The sequence below is a fragment of the Diceros bicornis genome, chromosome 14, assembly GCF_020826845.1.
Source record: "Diceros bicornis minor isolate mBicDic1 chromosome 14, mDicBic1.mat.cur, whole genome shotgun sequence".
Classification (NCBI taxonomy): domain Eukaryota; kingdom Metazoa; phylum Chordata; class Mammalia; order Perissodactyla; family Rhinocerotidae; genus Diceros; species Diceros bicornis.
The window spans coordinates 47,889,412-47,908,847 of record NC_080753.1 but is presented as its reverse complement, the minus strand read 5'-3'; the positions used below and the strand labels follow the sequence as shown (position 1 = coordinate 47,908,847).

At 40.4% G+C, this 19,436-nt stretch overlaps 1 protein-coding gene across 1 annotated transcript; it reads left to right on the top strand.

The window, feature by feature from the left end:
* Positions 1–15,966: 15,966 nt before the first annotated feature.
* ID4 (inhibitor of DNA binding 4) lies at positions 15,967–19,330 on the top strand. The gene is made up of 3 exons (XM_058555181.1): positions 15,967–16,799; positions 17,196–17,254; positions 17,830–19,330. Exons 1-2 carry the CDS (start codon positions 16,359–16,361, stop codon positions 17,238–17,240), a joined length of 486 nt encoding a protein of 161 aa, XP_058411164.1. The 5' UTR covers positions 15,967–16,358; the 3' UTR covers positions 17,241–17,254; positions 17,830–19,330.
* The last annotated feature ends 106 nt before the right edge of the window (positions 19,331–19,436 follow it).

The window sequence follows — 19,436 nt, the reverse complement described above, 5'->3', positions numbered from 1 at the left end:
AATGAATGGCTACATCTTTGAAGTCAAGGTTTTTTCAAGGCTTCCATTTGTGCTATTTCTGTTTACTCTTCCTGATTCCCAATTTCAATTGCTATCCGTTAGGTCTGAGGTCTTTATAGCTCTAACTCTGGTCAATTTTCCTCAAAAGTTGGAGTTCCAGGTACAATTTGGTATCCTGGATTGGATACTGGAAGAGAAAGAGAACATTAATGGAAAAATTTGTGAAAGTGAAATCCAAATGAAGTTTGTGGTTTAGTTAATAGTAACATAACAAGGTTAAGTTCTTAATCATCACAAATGTGCCACAGTTATGTAAGATGTTAACATCTGGGGAAATGGAGTAAAAGGTATACCCAAACTCTCTGTTCTATGTTTTCTGTACACCAAAATTATTCCAAATAAAAAGTTTTTTCTTTTTTTTAAAGTTGGAATGTGTTTAAGAATTATGCTCAGAGCATATATATCACCTACAGAGAAATCAAATTCACCCAAAGATTGACCCATGATGTTGTACTACAACCTGCTATGTCTTAGGCACTCCAAAATGCAGTGTATTGAGCGCTTCCTTTATAAACATCCTTCGGTGCTGCTCTTTGCCTTCCAGACTGACTGGATTTTATATTTGTATGTGTATTCTAGGGAAAATTCACTTGTATTTTGTTTTTTATGCTTATTGTCTTCACCAGAACTGATATTCCCAAGATCCCTCATTAAGCCAGAAAAGTCACTGAGAAGTAATCCATACTTCTTTAATAATAACACTAAACAAAGAACAGCAAAAAATAAAAACATTGACAGTAGAAATTCTTGGTAATGTATTCCTTTTTTTAAATTCTTTGTATCAGTAATTCACGTTTGTTGTGAGAAATTTAGGAAATAAAGACAAAAAATTATTTTGTTTTTATTGTTATAAATTAATACTTGATTATGATAAATAGGGGGAAAGGAAACATTCAATATACTGTCATTACATGGCATTTAAGGTGACTGTGGAAACAGAATCAAATGCTAAATTATATTATGATAAGCAGATGTTTCTAGGTAATGTCAGGTAAACAGTACACAGCTTAACATAGCAGGAAGTGTATTTCACCGGGTCACTCCCATGGTTTGCACCTATACAAATACAATCTGCATAATTGAGAACCAAAATTTTTAAACATCCATTGACTTAAAATATCAGATAATTAGGAAACCTGACTGCATAATCTACACTGTCGAGAAATTAATAATAAAGCTGTTAAGTGATTTACTCTTCTTCAAGACCACAGGCCAGTAAAGGGCCACTTCTCCCCAAAGCCACCAAGAAAAGCATTCTCTCTGAGAATATGAAAAAATAGCACATGCATAAATGTGATTCTAAAATCCACAGGCAAAAGATCAAATAGAGGAAGGAGTAGTGTGTATGACTTAAGTAGGAAGAATATTCTTTGACCCCTACAAAGCAAATGGGCAGGCAAGTGAGGAGACCAGACTCATAACCAGAGTTTCTGGGGAGCTGTCAGAGCTTCTTCCTGCCCACAGTTGAGGAAGTATAAAAATACAGGTGACCTCACACACCACCTGGCAAACACCTCTTCTGGGGTAGTCAGAACCGAAAGGAGGGTAGCAGATAAGAGGCATTCCAAATGACAGATCTCAGTCTCACAGTGTGCTGGCTGAAGAGAGTGCTCAGAGAGCCGTGGGCATGCCACAAAGCACTGTGCAAAACTGAGCCTAGAGTGTGATCCTTAGTTGATAGACCTTCTGTTAGAGCTCATTCATTCATTTCATGGATCCTTTTCACAAGGAAATCCAGGAATACATTCAAAGGGTGAGTAAGAAAAAGAGAAAATTTTTTTTCATTTAGATATTGTTGAAAAAATCCTTCTATAATGCATTCTTCCAGTTGGAAAGTAGGTCATTTGGATAGCTGCATCAACTCCATCAGGTCACTGAAAACACAGAAAAACAAAATTCCTTCTTGGAAGAAATTACTATACGGTGCCCTAGCAGACTGAATTTAGAAGCAGGTGATAATATTTTTTACCCAAATCGTTATGTTCATATTCTATGTATATTCTGAATACATCAAATTAAAAAGTTTTCCTTCTTTCCTATGCTTGCTGTTCCAGGGGACACAGGATAAACTGGAAGATGAAGTAGATAAGATACCTCCCATTTCTAATGGGTTTTCCCTTGTATGTGAGGTTTCTTCCAGCCTGTACCATATTAACAGCATTTGACCTGACTAAGGCACTCCCTGCTCCTTGAAACAATTTCTTCCCTTGACTTCCCTTTCTCACTGGTCACGCTTCTCACACTCTTTGGCTGCTCTTCCTCATCTCCCCAACCTCTGAACACTAAAGTGATACTTGATCCTTGGACCCCTTCTCTATCGACACTCTCTCCCTAGAAGATATTACCCAGCGTGTGGTTTTACATACCATTATTGGAGAGATGATCACTCCCAAATTTATATCTCCAGCCCAAACATCTCCCCTGAACTCTAGATTTAGATGTCCAATTACCTACTCAATGTTGTGATTTGATGTTTAGTAGGCATCTCAATTTAATACGGGAAGAACTAAGCTATTCTTCCCTCAACCATGCTCCTCACACAGGATTCTCCATCAATACGTGTCAACTCTGTCCTTCGAGTTGTTAAGACCAAAAACTAAAATAGGTTTTTGACTCCTCTTTCCCCTACAACCCACATTCGTTCCATAGGCAAATCCCACAGGCCATAGTTTCAAGATATATCCAATTACTTCTCCCCACCTCTGCTGAATCAGGCTGGTCCAAGCCTAGATGATTATAGTAGCCTCCAGCCTACTTCTGTTCCTTGTGTTCTATAGACTGGACTCAACACAGCAGCCAGAGGCTCTCCCTCTGTCTCTCAATATCCTGTTGACCATTGCTTAAAAACTAGCTTGTGGGCATTGCTATTGTTCTTGGGGAAGGTAAATCATAATGGCTTACAACCTAAAATCCTTTTGAAAACAAGACTCCAAATGAACAAATTAATTAATTAATTAATTAATTAGAAGCATAGAATACTGGAGTTGAGCAGACCTTATAGATCAAGCAGTTCTAGTGTCTCCTCGCATTGACTGATGTGAAAGCTGAAGCAGAAAAGATGACTCAGGGCTCACCCAGTCAGTGGTAGAGCTAGGACTGTGACCAGATTAGGTCACAGGTCTCATCGCTTCTCCAGAGCTGGGATCCATGAGTTTTTCAGAATATTTTGCAGATTATAAATCACATTTTCCCCCAGATCAGCTGATTTTTTTCTTTGCTGTATATATTTAATGTATACAACTTGATGAGTTTGGTGATAAGTATACATCCATGAAACCATCACCACAATCTATGCCATAAACATATTCATCACCCCAAAAGTTTCCTCCTGCCCTCTTTATTTTTTATTATTATTATTCATGTGTGTGATACGAACACTTAGCATAAGATCTACCCTGTTGGCAAATTTTTAAGTATACAATACAGTATTGTTAACTATAGGTACTATGCTGTACTCTAATCTGTAGATATCTAGAATTTATTCATCTTGCAAAACTAAAACTTTGTACTCTTTGATTTTATCTTCAGATAACTTATTAATTACAGAAGTTACACAGTGCAGCTTCATAGGCCAGTCATATGTAACTTCAGTTTTAAAATAAAGTACTAAAGTTAATAATATGTTTTTCATGACTTATAATTCTGTTGAATTTTGAGATCTTTTAGGGAGTGAGCTCATGTTGTTTTCACCAAACTCTTGAAGAGTTTTCATTGTTAGAAAAAGAGGTCCACCCTCCCTTTTGCTGGCTATGACGAACAGTCATGCCCAAGCTGGTGGTTACACTGTATTGGGAGTTCTCCTCCAAAGTGAAACTTGGCTGGGTAAAGTCTGCTCCTCCTTTCACTTCTAAGAGTCTATATTTGGAGAACCAGTTTACCCTGCTCATCTTACGTTATTTTTGTATTTATTTTTTTGACAATTTCTCTCCTTAACCATCCGTGGCTTTATCCTAAGCTTGAAAATATAGCATGCACATGAATGCTGGTATTTAAATGATGAGTGATTAGACTTCTGAAAGTGGGTATATATGTATACTTATAGACATAGATATTGATATAGATAAGATTATTAATCTCTTTGCCTCTGATTGACTTCTTTTGCTCTTTTAAAGTTCTTCATCTACATTTACTTTGTTGATTGCAGCTGCTAAACTAATTTCACTCGGTCCTTCATTTTGAGATGATACTTCTGAGGATTGTGAGAATTAAATGATATAGCTATATGTGAAGCCATTTCATAGTGCCTAGTGCATCATCACAGTTCAATAAATGGTAGCTACTCTATGCTGTGACATCATCATCATCAACATCCATCTCTACTTTGTTTTCTCCCCAATTCATTCCCATGCATAGAGTGTCAAATCCTGAGATTTCTGCACAAATAACTCTCAAAAAATTCTGTCTTAAATTATCTACCTTTACCTATAGGCTTGATGAAATTCCAAATGTATAGTGTTTGTTTTTTAAATATATTATTATACTTGCTGTTGATTAGACGAGTATTTCAAAATGTGGTCCTTGAATCACTGCATTTGAATCACCTGAAGCAGAATAACTAGAGGTGGCCCCCAGATATCTGTATTTTAAGGAAGTACACAGGAGGTTGCTTTGCACACCAACATTTGTGAACAAGTGTTACTCTACTTTCAATCTCTACCATTTCCTCAATGCCATCAATTTTGCCATTGATTTTTAAGATGGTGAAAGAGATTTATCTTACCACATCCTTACAGCAACTCATATTTGCAGAGTATAATTCTCTAGAACCTATTGAGCAGAATAAAATATGTATTATTATTATAAAGGTTTAAATCTCCAGAGGAAACAGAAGGACCTAGTACAAATTGGTAGCTAATGAATGACCAATAATGCAATGGATACAAGCCTCTTCAGGGTTTGAGTACCTTAAGTATTTAAAGACATGAAAGAGTGAATGCAGGCACTTCCCTAAATCGTGAACCGCAAGTAACGTAGTTACAGCAGAACTGACAGTTTATTTCCCTGCTTTAACCAGCAGATTGAGTTCGACAATACACTGTTGTACATGAGGTGAGTTGTTGCAAATCCCTTTTAGAACTATATAACCTCTACTTCCTAGAAAAAATAAATAAATAAAGATGTGCAAGATAACCAGAATTCATCTGTGCAAAAGGACTATGGACTAATGAGACTAGTTTTCTTGGATGACTTATGAAAATCAGAATTGATAATATGGAGCCATACTTTGTGTTTCAAAAACACAGCCACTACATGAATATAAATATCTTCCAAGTTATAGATGAGACTCTTGTGCTAAATGGCAAGCTACAAGGCATGCACAAAGCAAATGAGATGCTTTAAAATAAGTGCTGAATCTCTTGCAAGATGAAATATTCGTATTATTGACATAGACCAAGTACCTCCATCACCAAGGTGCCTGTTTATCTCTTGCTGCCTGTACTAAAGTGGTATTAGACACTTAGAAGTGAAGACCAGTGAAGCATTTTACTAAAACTATAACTGCAAAGCTAATTGAAAGTTGCAAATTAAGAGGGAATAGCATGCACAGTGCTGTAAGAATGTCATGGAATCATAGAAATTTACATTTGGAAGGGACCTGGATAATTTCCAGTTCAACTTCCCACCCATATCATTATGTTCTGCTTTAAGTATGTGAATACAGGGGAAATTCCGTGTGTTTATCTAGTAAATATTTATATCATATTCTAGCGACTGTTGTTAGAATAGCTCATTGGTTCATAATACCATCTTTAATATATTTTGCCTCCTTATATTTACTTTCCTAAATGTCAGACCTGGATTCCTGCCCCCACATCTTGTATTTTCTTCTGAAAAGTTTGTTTGTAGATACTTATTTGTTCTGTTAATGCCCAGATATTTCCCTATCACTAATCCAAATTCTTCTGCTAGCTATATTTTAGCCTTTATTCAGCAAATATTACAATCATTGGTAGAATTATAAAAATTAAATGGCCAAGAGGAGAAGCCATATTGTTCTAGATGTGTGATTTTTATTCATGACAAGGGAATGAGAACTAATGGGGAGACCTTCAGCCAACTTCCCTCCTCTGCCATGCACCATCCCACTAGCAAGTTGATGGACTATTGAGAAATGGTCTTTGGAGCTGGCTACAGCACTACCTCCACCTGTTCACTCACCCCTAAAATGTGGGGTTGTCTGCAAATTCAGTGACAACAACAGCAGAGAGAGAACTGTAGCCGCTAGTTCTTCCCATGTTTTGAAACAATTCTAAGTTTGATCAAGACATACGACAGACAACACTTTTATTTTTATGGCTACCGTATCACAAAGAAGGAAGAGGACACCTTATAACACCTTCCATAAAGATCTTAGAACCACCATTTTAATAAAATGATAACCGCTCTTTATCAGTTCAGCAGGACAAAGATGCCTCAGGAGCCTGATGGCTCAGCAAACATGCAACGATAGGATGAAGGAAGAGTGCTCCTCTATTGCTTTTTCATGTCTTTTCAGAAATTAAATAATGGATTTTTGATCACTTAGATTATAAAACTGCTTTCTCATCAACAATAAGTTAAAACATTAATCATATTCCAATAGAGAAAATAATCATTTTTACACTAAGGACATTTCTATTCCAAGACAAATGTTGCTAAAATAAAGTGACATTATTATAATAACCATTTCTAAACTCAATTCATTGAATAGGACACTTATACCTACTCAACTTACAGAGTTCTGTGTTCGGTTGTTCAATAAAATGAATTAGCACCTGAATCTCCAAAAAGAAATTTGATAAAAATTGCCTTTCTATTTAACTATTCCTTGTCTACTTTTTACCAATATGACAAGTGGTTTAACTTTTGCTGTTGGGTTACAGTATGGTGGTCTCTACAGATTTCAAAAGACAACTGGTTTGACCTATGGCAGTAAAAAGATTTGGGTCAATGTGGGTGAATATAATGATTAGTTAGTGTGCAGAGGGGACATAAACTTCATTGTCAAAATTTTTTGTAACTGCATTTATATTCTGGTTGTAGGAGATGACTGAGCAAGAAAATAAAGAGTTGAAAGAAGGGAATGGGGAATTCAGCCTAGAGATGAAGCCTGAGTAGAGAGAGAGCCAACAGGGGCACTGACTTGATTCTACTCGTCGTGTCCATAACAGTTCCTGTTCTTGCTCATGCAGGCCACATGCTCTGCTTCACGCCTATGACGGCTCCTTTCCACCACTTCCCTCGCTGAGAGAAATTGAGGGAATTGAGAAATCTCTCAATTTGAGAAATCAAATTGAGAAATCTCTGGCAAATTCATAATTTAAAGTTTTAGCAGCTTTCTTAAAGCTTTTTGCTAAGTAGACTAGAACCTTCCTGGGATGTCAGCTGACCCAGAGGATCCACCACTCCTCTGCTCCAGCCCTTCCTCTTGCCATTTCAACAGGCCAGCTGCTCTCTGAATATGTGCAAAATCTGCAGGTCACCTCTGAACAGTTCTTTATTAGGATGTCATCCTTGCAGATTGTACCAACCCACCTAAGCAGCTGTTTGAGCACTTACTATATGAATAATTCTCTTTACTGACCTACAGAAAGTAGCAAAAGAAGAAAATACTAGCCTTCTGTCTAAGATGCTTTTGACTTAGTTGAAGATCTAAAACACAATTCTGACATAGCTTGAAGAGAACTGAACAGTAGCATGCCAACAAATGCAAACTGCCATATAATATCAAGATGAAATAAGTGCATCAGATATGATGAGAGTATACAACAAAAAATTGGAAACAATAAAAATATTTACAACAAAGAGTTTGTTAAATAAGTTATGGCATGTCCATCTGATAGAACACTATGCAACCATAAAAATTGCCACAAAGACAAGTAACTATTGATATGGAAATATATCCATGCCACATGAAGTGAAAAATTAGATTCTCCAGAAGTATGTATTGCACGTTAAAATCTTTGTTCAAGAAATAATATCTATATTCATGGGAAAATATGTACAATAAAATATTAACACTGGTTATTTCTAGAAGTGGGTTTGTGCATGACCTTTATTTTCATCTTCAGGTTTTTTTGTATTTTTGAATTTATTTGCAAATTTTATATACTGTTATTATAAAATAGAAAATCAAAGTTACTTTTAAATAATGATAGTGAAGGAATTAATGACAGATGGCTTCCTGGATGACAAGCCATGTTGCACTAAGTCCTGCAATGTTTTTTCAAAGAGTTGACAGCTGTGGATTGGAAGGAAGGAGAGTGAAAAATGGTTTAGATGGGAAAACTATCATGAGAAAAGGAAGAAAAGTACTAGCTGAATGTAAAGAAATGAAAGTTGAGTGTTTGAACTGAATCAGAGAGAACAACAAGAGAGAACCTTGCAGTTTGACTCCTCCAAGCTTCTACATGTGCTATTCCCACTCCCTGGAAAGCCTTCTTCCACTGATGAAGTCATCTTTCAAGATCTAGCTCTAGTAACTCTTCCTCTTTGAAGTTTCCTGTGACTTGGGCTTTGGTTTTTGCCCCCACTGTGCCCCACACATGCCTGTACTATTGCAAAGAATGCACTGTATTGCATTAATTAATTTTTAATTTGTTTAAACCATTTTCTAAACAGTAAGCTCCATGAGGGTAAGAGACTTGTTTTTCCTGAATACAGTCTTGTCATATAATAGACATACAATCCATGTTTGTGTACGATTGACTTGAATCAACTTGAATTGAAACAATTTTGGAGAAGGATCAGTTAACAGAGAGCTTTAAAAGTAAAGTTGAAGAGTTAAGTTTATATACCATAATATAGAGGTTTTAAGCATGTATCTCTTTAGTATATTAGGATGCTTTCCCTAGAAGTTGAATAAAAAGAAAGCATTACCATTCTTCCAACCCATGTTCACCAGAGATCAGAGTTGGCAGTTCTGGGAATACTGTTGATAGAAAATATTGGAAGGGGCCAAACATTGCCCATTTAATAATGTACCAAAGGGCAAAATCATTTTATGTACTACAGGTTGTAGATTTCTGATCAAGACAGAACAATGGGTTGATGACCAATGATAAAGCATATTCAACACGTTACTTTGATATCTTATAACTCCAATCTTATGCCCATGACAATATATGTAGCATTTTTACAATGTCACAGTAATTGTCTTATTTTACCTGATAATGTGTTTTACTCATTTTTAGAACATAATGCAAAGTGAATAATACATTAATATTGACCTAATGAACAAGAAGTTTTAAAAATGGTAAGTATAGTTCCATCAGACCAAATATTATCTATGCTTTATCAAATTTTTAGATTATTCTATCAAAAAGTTATATTTTAAGAAAAAATATTTCATTAATGTTTTTAGTCGTTAAAGATTGCAAATATCATTTAATTTAATTCAAGGGAAAACAGTTCTACCTGTAATCTCTCCCAAAGGAATGATTTTGTTTAAACTGGACTATTTTCATATACAATTACCAACGTTGGTAAAGTTCAAAGTTAACTCAGTTCCTTTTCCTTTAATTCTGCATCTTTAATTCCTTTAGTGCTTTGTTGCACATGTTTTGCTAGTAGAAAAATGTACTAGTTTAATTATTTCACATACAAGTGAGTTTTCCTGCTGTTCATCTACTTTCCACAGTCATTTTCCACTGCAGGTACACAGTTTGCTGACATAGTGAGCCATCCAACAACCAATAACAACTGTGTGAGATCTAAAAAAAAGTCTCAAAAATTTCTCTTCAGGGAAAAAAAAGTGCAACTGTTTCTTAACATTGTATCTGTTCTTAGGAACCATGACCTAGATATCAACAAAATGAGAGTTTTTTCTCTTAGCCAAGGCAGATTTACTGCGATGGATTCATATTCAGTTCCAAGATGTGAAGCAAATTACTGTTTATTTAGCATCTTTCCTTTCTAATTGGTTAAAATATATTTAATTGTGCTTCTTCTATATTTTAGGATTATTTTGTATTCACTTTAAGAGAAAGGGAAATATAACGAAAACTCCTTTATCAGTGTAAGCCTAGCAATAGTTTGTGCTATGAGTAGAACAGTTTTTAGCAATAACTTCACTTGTGGATTTACCCGCTCAAACAACGAAAGCAGCAGACGGATACATACCAATATTTATTGGGATGAATTTTTAAATAATAAATAAATAATTCTTGTTTTGAGTTTCTCTACTAAAGGATAATGATGAGCTAAAGGAAGAACTTGGTCTCTTTGGCATCTTCATAACCATTTTACATATTACAAGCCCCTTTCAATAATGGCACACACATCAGTGGACATTGAGTATCTATTATGTACAAGTGTACTGCCCCCTATTGTTCACTTACTGCCTTTCTCCTGGGGCTTTCAAAGCAGCTAATCCTCACTCCATCCCTGTAAAGCCCTCCTCTTGTCAGATGGAGAAGCTGAGACTACAGATTAAGCCATTGGATTTTAGAGGCAAAAATATGGTGCCCATCGGAAATTTTTACTCCCTGCTTTGGAACTGAATGCAGTTAATCCTATTAGACTGCTTATTTTCTTGAGAAGGAAAGGGTAGAGAGGAAAAAATCGTAGGCCATCCTGAATATAGAACGATGAGGCTTCTTATCTTCTCCACCCAGTGTGTGTTTGTCCCAAGGCAGCTGCTAATTTGCGGTAACTGAGGCAGCAGAGGCTACAACTGGGGTGAAACACAGAGATGAGACCCCAGAACATAGCTTCAGTGTTTGCACAAGAGAAAAGTATTTCAAAAAGTCGGGTTGAGTCTGCCCCACAGCCTCAAATCCTTGTCACATGAGATCAATACAGAACAAGGAGGAGTGGAGGTGGTTTTAGCATAGTCCATTTTCAGCAAGTCATTGAATGTGTTAATGGATAACCATGACAGCGAAATATTAAATCAGTATATGTGTCTCATGCCTGCTTTGGAGGGTATCCCACGAGCATTCAGTTAATGTTATGATACCTGACTTAGAGCAATATGATACAGAGTTTAAAAAAGAGAGAGAGAGACTATAAAATGCCTATTTACAGAAAGTAAAGAACAAACGCTGGTAGATTCATAAAAAGAACGCTTCTGAGATCTAAATGTTAATTTTAAAAATTAATACTTTTTAACAGCTTTATGGAGATATAATTGGCATACAATAAACCACATATCATATACACATCTATTCCACAACTTGTTGAGTTTTGATGTATTCTATCCCCGTGAAACCATTACCACCATCAAGACAATAAACATCTCCATCATTCTCATGCCCCTTCATTTCTTCATGCCCCTTCATGGCCCTTGGATGTACAATTTTGTTGCTCTTGCATAGACGCCTAGCAGGAGAATGAATGGGTCATATGGTATGTGTATGTTTAATTTTTTAAGAAATTGCCAAACTGTTTTCCAAAGTGGTTTTTCTCATTGTACATTCCCGCCAGCAGTGTAGAGAGTTCCAGTTGTTCCACATCCTCACCAATATTTAGTATGGTCAGTCTTTTTAATTTTAGCAGTTCTGACAGGTGTGTAGTGACATCTCATTATAGTTTTGAAGCATGTCCCAAGTGACTAGTGATGTTGAGCATCTTTTCATGTGCTTATCTGTCATTTGTATATCTTCCTTAGTGAATTGTCTGGTCAAGTATTTTGTCCACTTTTTAATGGGTTGTTTATTTTCTTATTTTTGAGTTTTGAGAGTTCTTTATATATTCTGGGTATATGTTCTTTATGTATTTTGGATACAGGTCCTTTTTGGAAGAAATTCACAAATAGATTCTAACATTCATATGGAAAGGCAACATACCCAGAATAGCCAAACAACTTTGAGACAGAACAAAGCTGGCAGATCAAGCAACACTACCTAATTTCAAGACTTACTATAAAGCCACAATAATCAAGACAGTATGGTCATGGCGTAAAAACAGACAAATAGACCAATGGGACAGAATTCAGAGGCCAGAAAAAGACCTATACATATACACAACCAATTTTGGCAAAGGTATAAAGGCAATCCAATGGGAAAAGGACAGTCTTTTCAACAAAGAGTGCTGGAACAATTGGATCGATCCATAAAGGAACAAACTGATAAGTAGAACATCATCAAAATTAAAAACTTCTGTTCTCAAAAGATTGTCAAGTGAATGAAAAGACAAGCCACTAACTGGGAGATAATAATTGCCAAAAATGATAATAAATCTTAACATTGCACACATTATGTGCCAGACACTGTTTAAGAACTTTATGTAATTTCACATATATCTATTATAAACATCTTATAAAGTAGATACAATTTTTATCCTCATTTCATATATGAAAGGCACACGAATTTAAGAATCCAGCTTAACGATACAAAACTAGTAAACCAAGAAGCCAAAATCGGAGCCCCGGCTGTCTGACTTCTGAGCCCATGCTCTTTACATTTCCTAAAGTAAAAACAAATGACACCTCTTTCTTTTCATTTTCTGTCTTTAATTTATCTGAGGAGGGCTTTTAAAAAATAACCCTTCTTCTTATTTCAATAGCCTACTTTTCAAAACTCTTGAAGTAAGCATTTTTGATGGCCACGTCTGCCCAGCTATGCTCAATATAAAGTCCCCTTCCTATAAGTCTTTTCCAAGACGGGGCAAACCAAGAGGTTATCAGTGTTTCCGGGACCGATATGTACAATCCAAGGGTAACACAAGTAAGTTTGTAACGCTTAGTGCCAGATAAAGCAGCCTTGAGCTTGGATTGCCACATTGCCCAGTTTACTCTTTTGGAGCGAGGGACATTCCTGCTGGAGAGTACATAGTGGTTTCTTATGCCCGGAAAGAATGCATGTGCCTCCTTCAGTGACCACTTACATCTAGAGAGGGACCAAGGCATGGGAACGCTCATGTTTATCTGTGTGTCTGAGCCCACCCACTGTTTCACTGCAGGCCTTGGAGCAAGAAGTATCAAGTCCTAAAAAGGCATTTGGGCTGAATAGCGCAATATGCTTGGATACCCTTGCTTCATGTAAACACAGGGTGATTGTGAATTCCAAGAGCCCGGGTGTTGCAGTTCAGCAAGGGTCTGATTAGCATCTAGAAAACATCCCAAGAAAGGGCTGCAGACCTCTTTGTCTAGAGGAGAGGTGTACACATGACCCTGGTCACCGGGGCTTCCAGCAATTCTCCTATGAATGTTTTATCCAGGTTCCCATGGAGGTATATTTTGGGAGTCTCTAGATCTTTCATGGCAAAGGGCTTTTGGCTGGCCCACCTTATTTTTACAAGTGCGAGTCAAGCAGTCTGACGTACAAGGAAGAGTTGTGGGAAACGAAATTTCCTTTTCTACACAGTAGAAATAATATAGCTTGTAAGGTTTTTCCAAAAGCTGGTAATTGCTGAGTAAACTCTGTTTTGAACTATCAGCGCCGGGAGTCTTTCGGGATTTCAGCTTTGACATCACGTCAGCGACTGTGTCTAAGAATCAAAAACATACATTGCGTAGCCCCTATTACTCTCTGGTTTCATGGGCCAAAAAGCACAGAACTGTATTCCTTATTTCCATTGTATAACCTTTTACGTAGCACTTTGATTTTTTAATGTCTTCTTGCCTTCCAACCTTCAAAAACAGAAATACAATAACTGTTTCTGCCTACTCCGCTGGCAGGATTGGGGGATCGCATTTTTCCTGGGTGTTCTTGATCATGTGGCCAGGGTACATTACTTTGAGCTTACCCCCCACAGTAACTCAGCCTTTCTGACTTTAAGCCAGTCCCATGGCGCAAGTCCAGCAAAACTTGAAACTTTGGCATTTGGCACTTGCCACTCCCAGGACATGGCTCTCTGAGATTTAGCAAAATCCAAAAAGATGAATATGATTATCCCTTTGTGTCATATATTTAAAACTTAAATTTTAATTTTAATCAAGTTTTGAAACGTGAGTGTGCCCTGGGCATATTAGCATAGTTAAGTTTTGCCAAACATAGAAAAATCTTAGGTTGTAAATTTTGGAGCAGCTTGTAAACTCTAGAAAAGAAAAAAATCAATGAAACAAAACGTCTGTACATACGTTCATTTACTATTATCATTTGTGCTGCTAGGACTGGATCTAAGATAATAGCTTGCACCCAGTAATGCTTTCTTGCCCAACTTTCTGTCTAAAATGACAATATTCTTTCTGTGTGTATTTATATTAAGAATATATAAAACTATGCCTGAATTTAGAAGAGAGCCTTTTTTGGGGTTTTATAATTCTGCTTTTCTTGATAAGTGTGTATGCAGACCATCTGCGTATGCACATAAGAAAATAATGTCACTTGTTTCCAAACAATTATTAGAGGCAGTGATGTATGAGGATTACGGGAGACGAGGATTGTTGCATCTACCTGTGAAAGCAGCATTAAATAGTCACTCATTTCATCAGGAAAAAGGAATGTGCTCTGGGGAATTAGCACAATAGTCATAAAGTACCCACGTGGCTAAACAAAATTCCTGCCTGATACAGGAATTTCAGTTCTGGGAAGGGAAGGAGGGTTTCTTTACAGAGGGTACACAGGAAGAGATGATTGTCTTTCAATTGTCTACAAAAATGAAGGCACCAATTCATATCATGTACACAAATGAAGAAACATCTTGAGTTAATTCATCTTCTAGCTTGTCTAAAGGTGGGAGGTTTGCAGGGTGAAGGCACCTAAAATTTAAGTCCCCACTGAGAGTTTTTAATGCTCATTTCTCATCTGAGGGGCTCAATTTTTTCTTGAAGAGTACACACAAGGCCCTATCAAAGTTCATTGTGCAATTTTGTTTTGAACCCTTGAAAGACAGCTTTTCCATTAGAAATCTAACACAGAAACGTCCTTAATTAACAGACTTTTCTGGGGTGCAGGGTGGGGCCCAAGCAGAACTCTGGGGACTGGAGGTGTGAATTTTAATGCTTTGTTGCAAAAGGAGACTCTAGACCTTCTCAGCATCTTATTTAAAGCGGAGTACGCTAATACGTGAAGCGGTGCATTACTGGCCTACATTGTTACAGGTATGAATTTTACATAAAACGGATTAATATTATATGTCATGGTGGAATTTTAAATACTCTGTGCCCATGCATTTTTAATATTTACGTGCTCTAATTTAATGCTCAAGGCAATTGCATGTCTTGAGCCCACTTTTGCATGTAGATAGGTAAAAGAAAAACCCTACGACATTGTTTTATTTATACGTCTCTTCACCAAAAATCTGCATTTGGCATTCTTTTCCTCTTTTTTTGCTAAGCTTTAACGTTTTTGCAAAAGAAAACGGAAAGGCTACACATTCCATTCCATCATATGGTTTCGGCAATTGTGAAAAGGCGAATAATGAAACGGAGGGGGAAAAATACAGGACAGAACGAACGTGCCTTCTTGAACAGCGTCCTTCTTAAGGCACTGGAATCCCAGGGATGGAGTGATGGGTGGCGGAGGGTCCCTGGGCGCCGCGCTATTAGAAGTGGCAGGAGATCCTCGAGCAGGGCCCAGAGCTCCCTCAGCAGCCTGAGCCAGGCGAGAGAGAATTCCAGCCGCACATTCCCGCAGTTCTTCGCAGGAACTTCTCCCTCTCTTTTCTCCTCCCCAGGGCACACACCAGCCTGGCCCGACTCCCACCCAGCTCCCTTTGCTCAGAGCCCCGACCCACTGCGTTGACGGAATGGAGTGCCCTTCCCATTGGCCCGAACGTCATTCCCTGAGGTGGCACCGTCCGTCTGATTGGCTGGCCACTTCCGACCCCCCGCCCACCCCTCCTCTCGGGTTGCCCGGCTCCCCGCCCCCCAGCACCGCCCGGAGCCCCCGCCCTCGCAACCTCCCTCCGCGCACCCTCCCGCGCGCCCAGCCCGGCTCCGCTCCGCTAGCGCGGCGACCTGGCCAACGCGCTGGCCCCGCCCTCGGGGCGCGCGGCTTATAAATGCAGCTGCGCGGCGGGCTGGGCGCGAGCAGAGAGGAGGCGCGGTTGTGAGTCAGTGCTCGGAGTGGGGAAACCTCGGGTCCGGGGGGGAGCGCGGCGGCGGAGGCGGCGGCCCGGCTGTAGTCGGAGCTCCGCAGGGAGTGACTAGGGAATCCAGTGGGCTGCTTTCCTTCTGGTGCTTTTGATATTTCCGGCCTCTTGGTCCCGGCCGAGTGTCGCCCACTGAGCAGAGATCCCCCAGCAAAACCCGGAGCGAGCCTCCCGTCAATTGTTGGGTGCGGGATCGCCGGGAGCTTCGCGGTGCCCCGAGCGCGGACCGAGCGCGCCGGCCGCGAAGGCAAGGAGAGCGGAGCCGGCTGCGGGCGGGGGCCCGGGAGCTTGCCTGCTTCCCTCGCTCGCCCCAGCAGGTCCGCTCGCGCAGGGCGCGCGCGATGAAGGCGGTGAGCCCGGTGCGCCCCTCGGGCCGCAAGGCGCCGTCGGGCTGCGGCGGCGGGGAGCTGGCGCTGCGCTGCCTGGCCGAGCACGGCCACAGCCTGGGCGGCTCGGCGGCCGCGGCGGCCGCGGCGGCGGCAGCGCGCTGCAAGGCGGCCGAGGCGGCGGCCGATGAGCCGGCGCTGTGCCTGCAGTGCGATATGAACGACTGTTACAGCCGCCTGCGGAGGCTGGTGCCCACCATCCCGCCCAACAAGAAAGTCAGCAAAGTGGAGATCCTGCAGCACGTTATCGACTACATCCTGGACCTGCAGCTGGCGCTGGAGACGCACCCCGCTCTGCTGAGGCAGCCGCCACCACCGGCGCCACCGCACCACCCGGCCGGGACCTGTCCGTCCGCGCCACCGCGAACCCCGCTCACGGCGCTCAACACTGACCCGGTGAGAGACCGAGCGCCGGCCCAGGGCGGTCGCCGCCGGGGTGCAGGAGGGCGGTGGCGGGGTGGTGGGACGCGGGCGCTCCCCTTCTTCAGGGCAAAGCCTACCGAGAATGACAGTGCCTCCCTCTTTCTCCTCTGGGCGCCCGGGGCCGTCAGCGGCTGGCTCCGCGCAGCGAGCGCTGGTCCCGGTGAATGCGCGGGGCGGGACTGGGACTGTGCGCATCCTGGGCTGTCAAGTCCAACCTGTGCCCGGGGTTGGGGTAGGGGTCCCCCAGAGCTGCAGGCTGTGGAGGGGGCGTCGGGCTCCAGCCTGGTTTCCGAGAGCGAATCCTGGACCGTGAAGAGTGCGACGTTTGCGCCTGCTAACCTTTCCCTTGGTGTTCCGTTGCTGTTCCAGGCCGGCGCTGTGAACAAGCAGGGCGACAGCATTCTGTGCCGCTGAGCCGCGCTGTCCAGGTGAGCGCGCGTCTCCCTTCTCGAGTGGCCGGTCACCAGGGACGCCTGTGCCCGGGGCCTTCCGGTGCCAGACACTGTGGTGTTCTTTGCCCCCAGAATTTCTGAGAGCAAACTCCCAAGGAGGCAGATCCCTCCTGTCTCTCTTCCTGCCACCCAGTTAGCAAGCGAACCCGTACTTCGCTTTAGTAACTTGGGGTTCACTCTAAATGGAAATGGATCAGCTTACGTCCCCGCCGCCCCCATTCCTCCCCCAGTGACCGCAGGCTCTTCCTGCTCTCCTCCCCGCCGAGGGAGGGCACCGTCGTGGGCGTGGAAACTGCCCGATGTCCCCCGCGCAGTCTGACACCCACGGAGGGGGACACAGACAGGGCCTGGGAGTGGGTCCCCTCTCCAGGCTTCCCCGGAGCCCGCAGCTGCCTGCTTGGCGCCTGGCCGGGCCGCGGGCTGCGGGTGTTGTCCGACGTGGTGGTTTGTTTTGGGTTGTTGATCAAGCATGTCTTGAGATTGGTCGGTGGCGCCAGTTAGTCTGCAGCGGGAAGGTTCACACACCCCCTCTATTCATTCCTCTTCCACAGGTGTGCGGCCGCCTGAGCCCGAGCCAGGAGCACTAGAGAGGGAGGGGGATGAGCAGAAGTTAGAGAGAAAGCCACCGGAGGAAAGGAAAAAACATCAGCAAATCCTATCCTAGAAACGTTTCATTCGTCATTCCAAGAGAGAGAGAGGAAAGAAAAATAAAACTTTCATCCTTTTTTTTTTTTTTGCACGTTCATAAACATTCTACATACGTATTCTCTTTTGTCTCTTCATTTATTACCGCTGTGAATTGTACATTTCTGTGTTTTTCGGAGGTGCAGTTAAACTTTTAAGCTTAAGTGTGACAGGACTGATAAATAGAAGATCAAGAGTAAATCCGACTTTAGAAGCCTACTTTGTGACCAAGGAGCTCAATTTTTGTTTTGAAGCTTTACTAATATACCAGAGCATTGTAGATATTTTTTTTGACATCTATTGTTTAAAATAGATGATTATAATGGGGCAGGGAACTTTCTTTTCCCTGCAAGAATGTTACATACTGTATAGATAACTGAGTGACATTTCATACCATGTATATATAGAGATGTCCTATAAGTGTGAGAAAGTATACGCTTTAATAGACTACTGTAATTATAAGATATTTTTAATTAAATATTTTTTGTAAATATTATGTGTGTGTTTTTTTTAATCTATGGGAATATTTCTTTTGGAAAATTATTTTTCAGCTCAATGGCAGAGCTCTTGATATCTTGAATGTCTGTTCTGTTTGGCCTGGCTTCTAATTTGTTTTTGTTTTGCTGAGTGTCTGTAGACTCGGAAGTAACAGTTATAGCTAGTGGTCCTGCATGACTGCATGAGATGTTTAATCACAAAATAAACTTGTTCTGAGTCCATCCAAATGTGTTTTCTTTAACCTAGATTGAAATCTTTGAATTTGAAGCATAAGTGTTGAAAATATACTTTATCAGTTTTCAAGTACAGGGTTTGATAGTGTAATATATGAAGAGTAAGTGTTTGTTTCTCGTTTCTTAACTGAGGTCAAAATGGATTCTGAACGATTTTGCATATGGGTCGGGGAAATGCTTGGATCCTTAAAGAGTTTATGAAATCTGTTTTATCAAAGTGAAAAAAAAGATGCTTATCATTCTTCATTTTACACTAATGCTTAATGTCACTGAGTTTCATGTCTGTACAGATTATTTAAATCATAGAAATGAAAAATGTTCTCTGCTTGCTACCAAAGGACTGACTCTTGGAAATGAACACTTTGTGCTTTCCTTCCTCCAAAGAATATTAATAGGCAACAGTGGGAGAAAAAAATTAAAAAGGCATAATGGCAAATCCTTCAAGCAGGGATAAAAGTTGATCTTCAAACATTAACTTAAGTAGACCAAAAATTCTGATGACCGCATCTAGATTATTTTTTTATAAAAATGATTTTCACTATAATGTTAGTTAACTGCTAAACTACTGTCCAGTCTCTTGTGATGTGTAACTTTTACATGTGAATATTAAAGTAGATTTATCTGTCTTGTACTGTGATTTCTGGTCTCATTTCTTCAAAACCTTGTACTTATTTTTTAAGACTTTCTTTTCTCTTTAAGGAAGGTAATATTTTCTAGGTTAGATAGGACTATCAGGGCTTGTG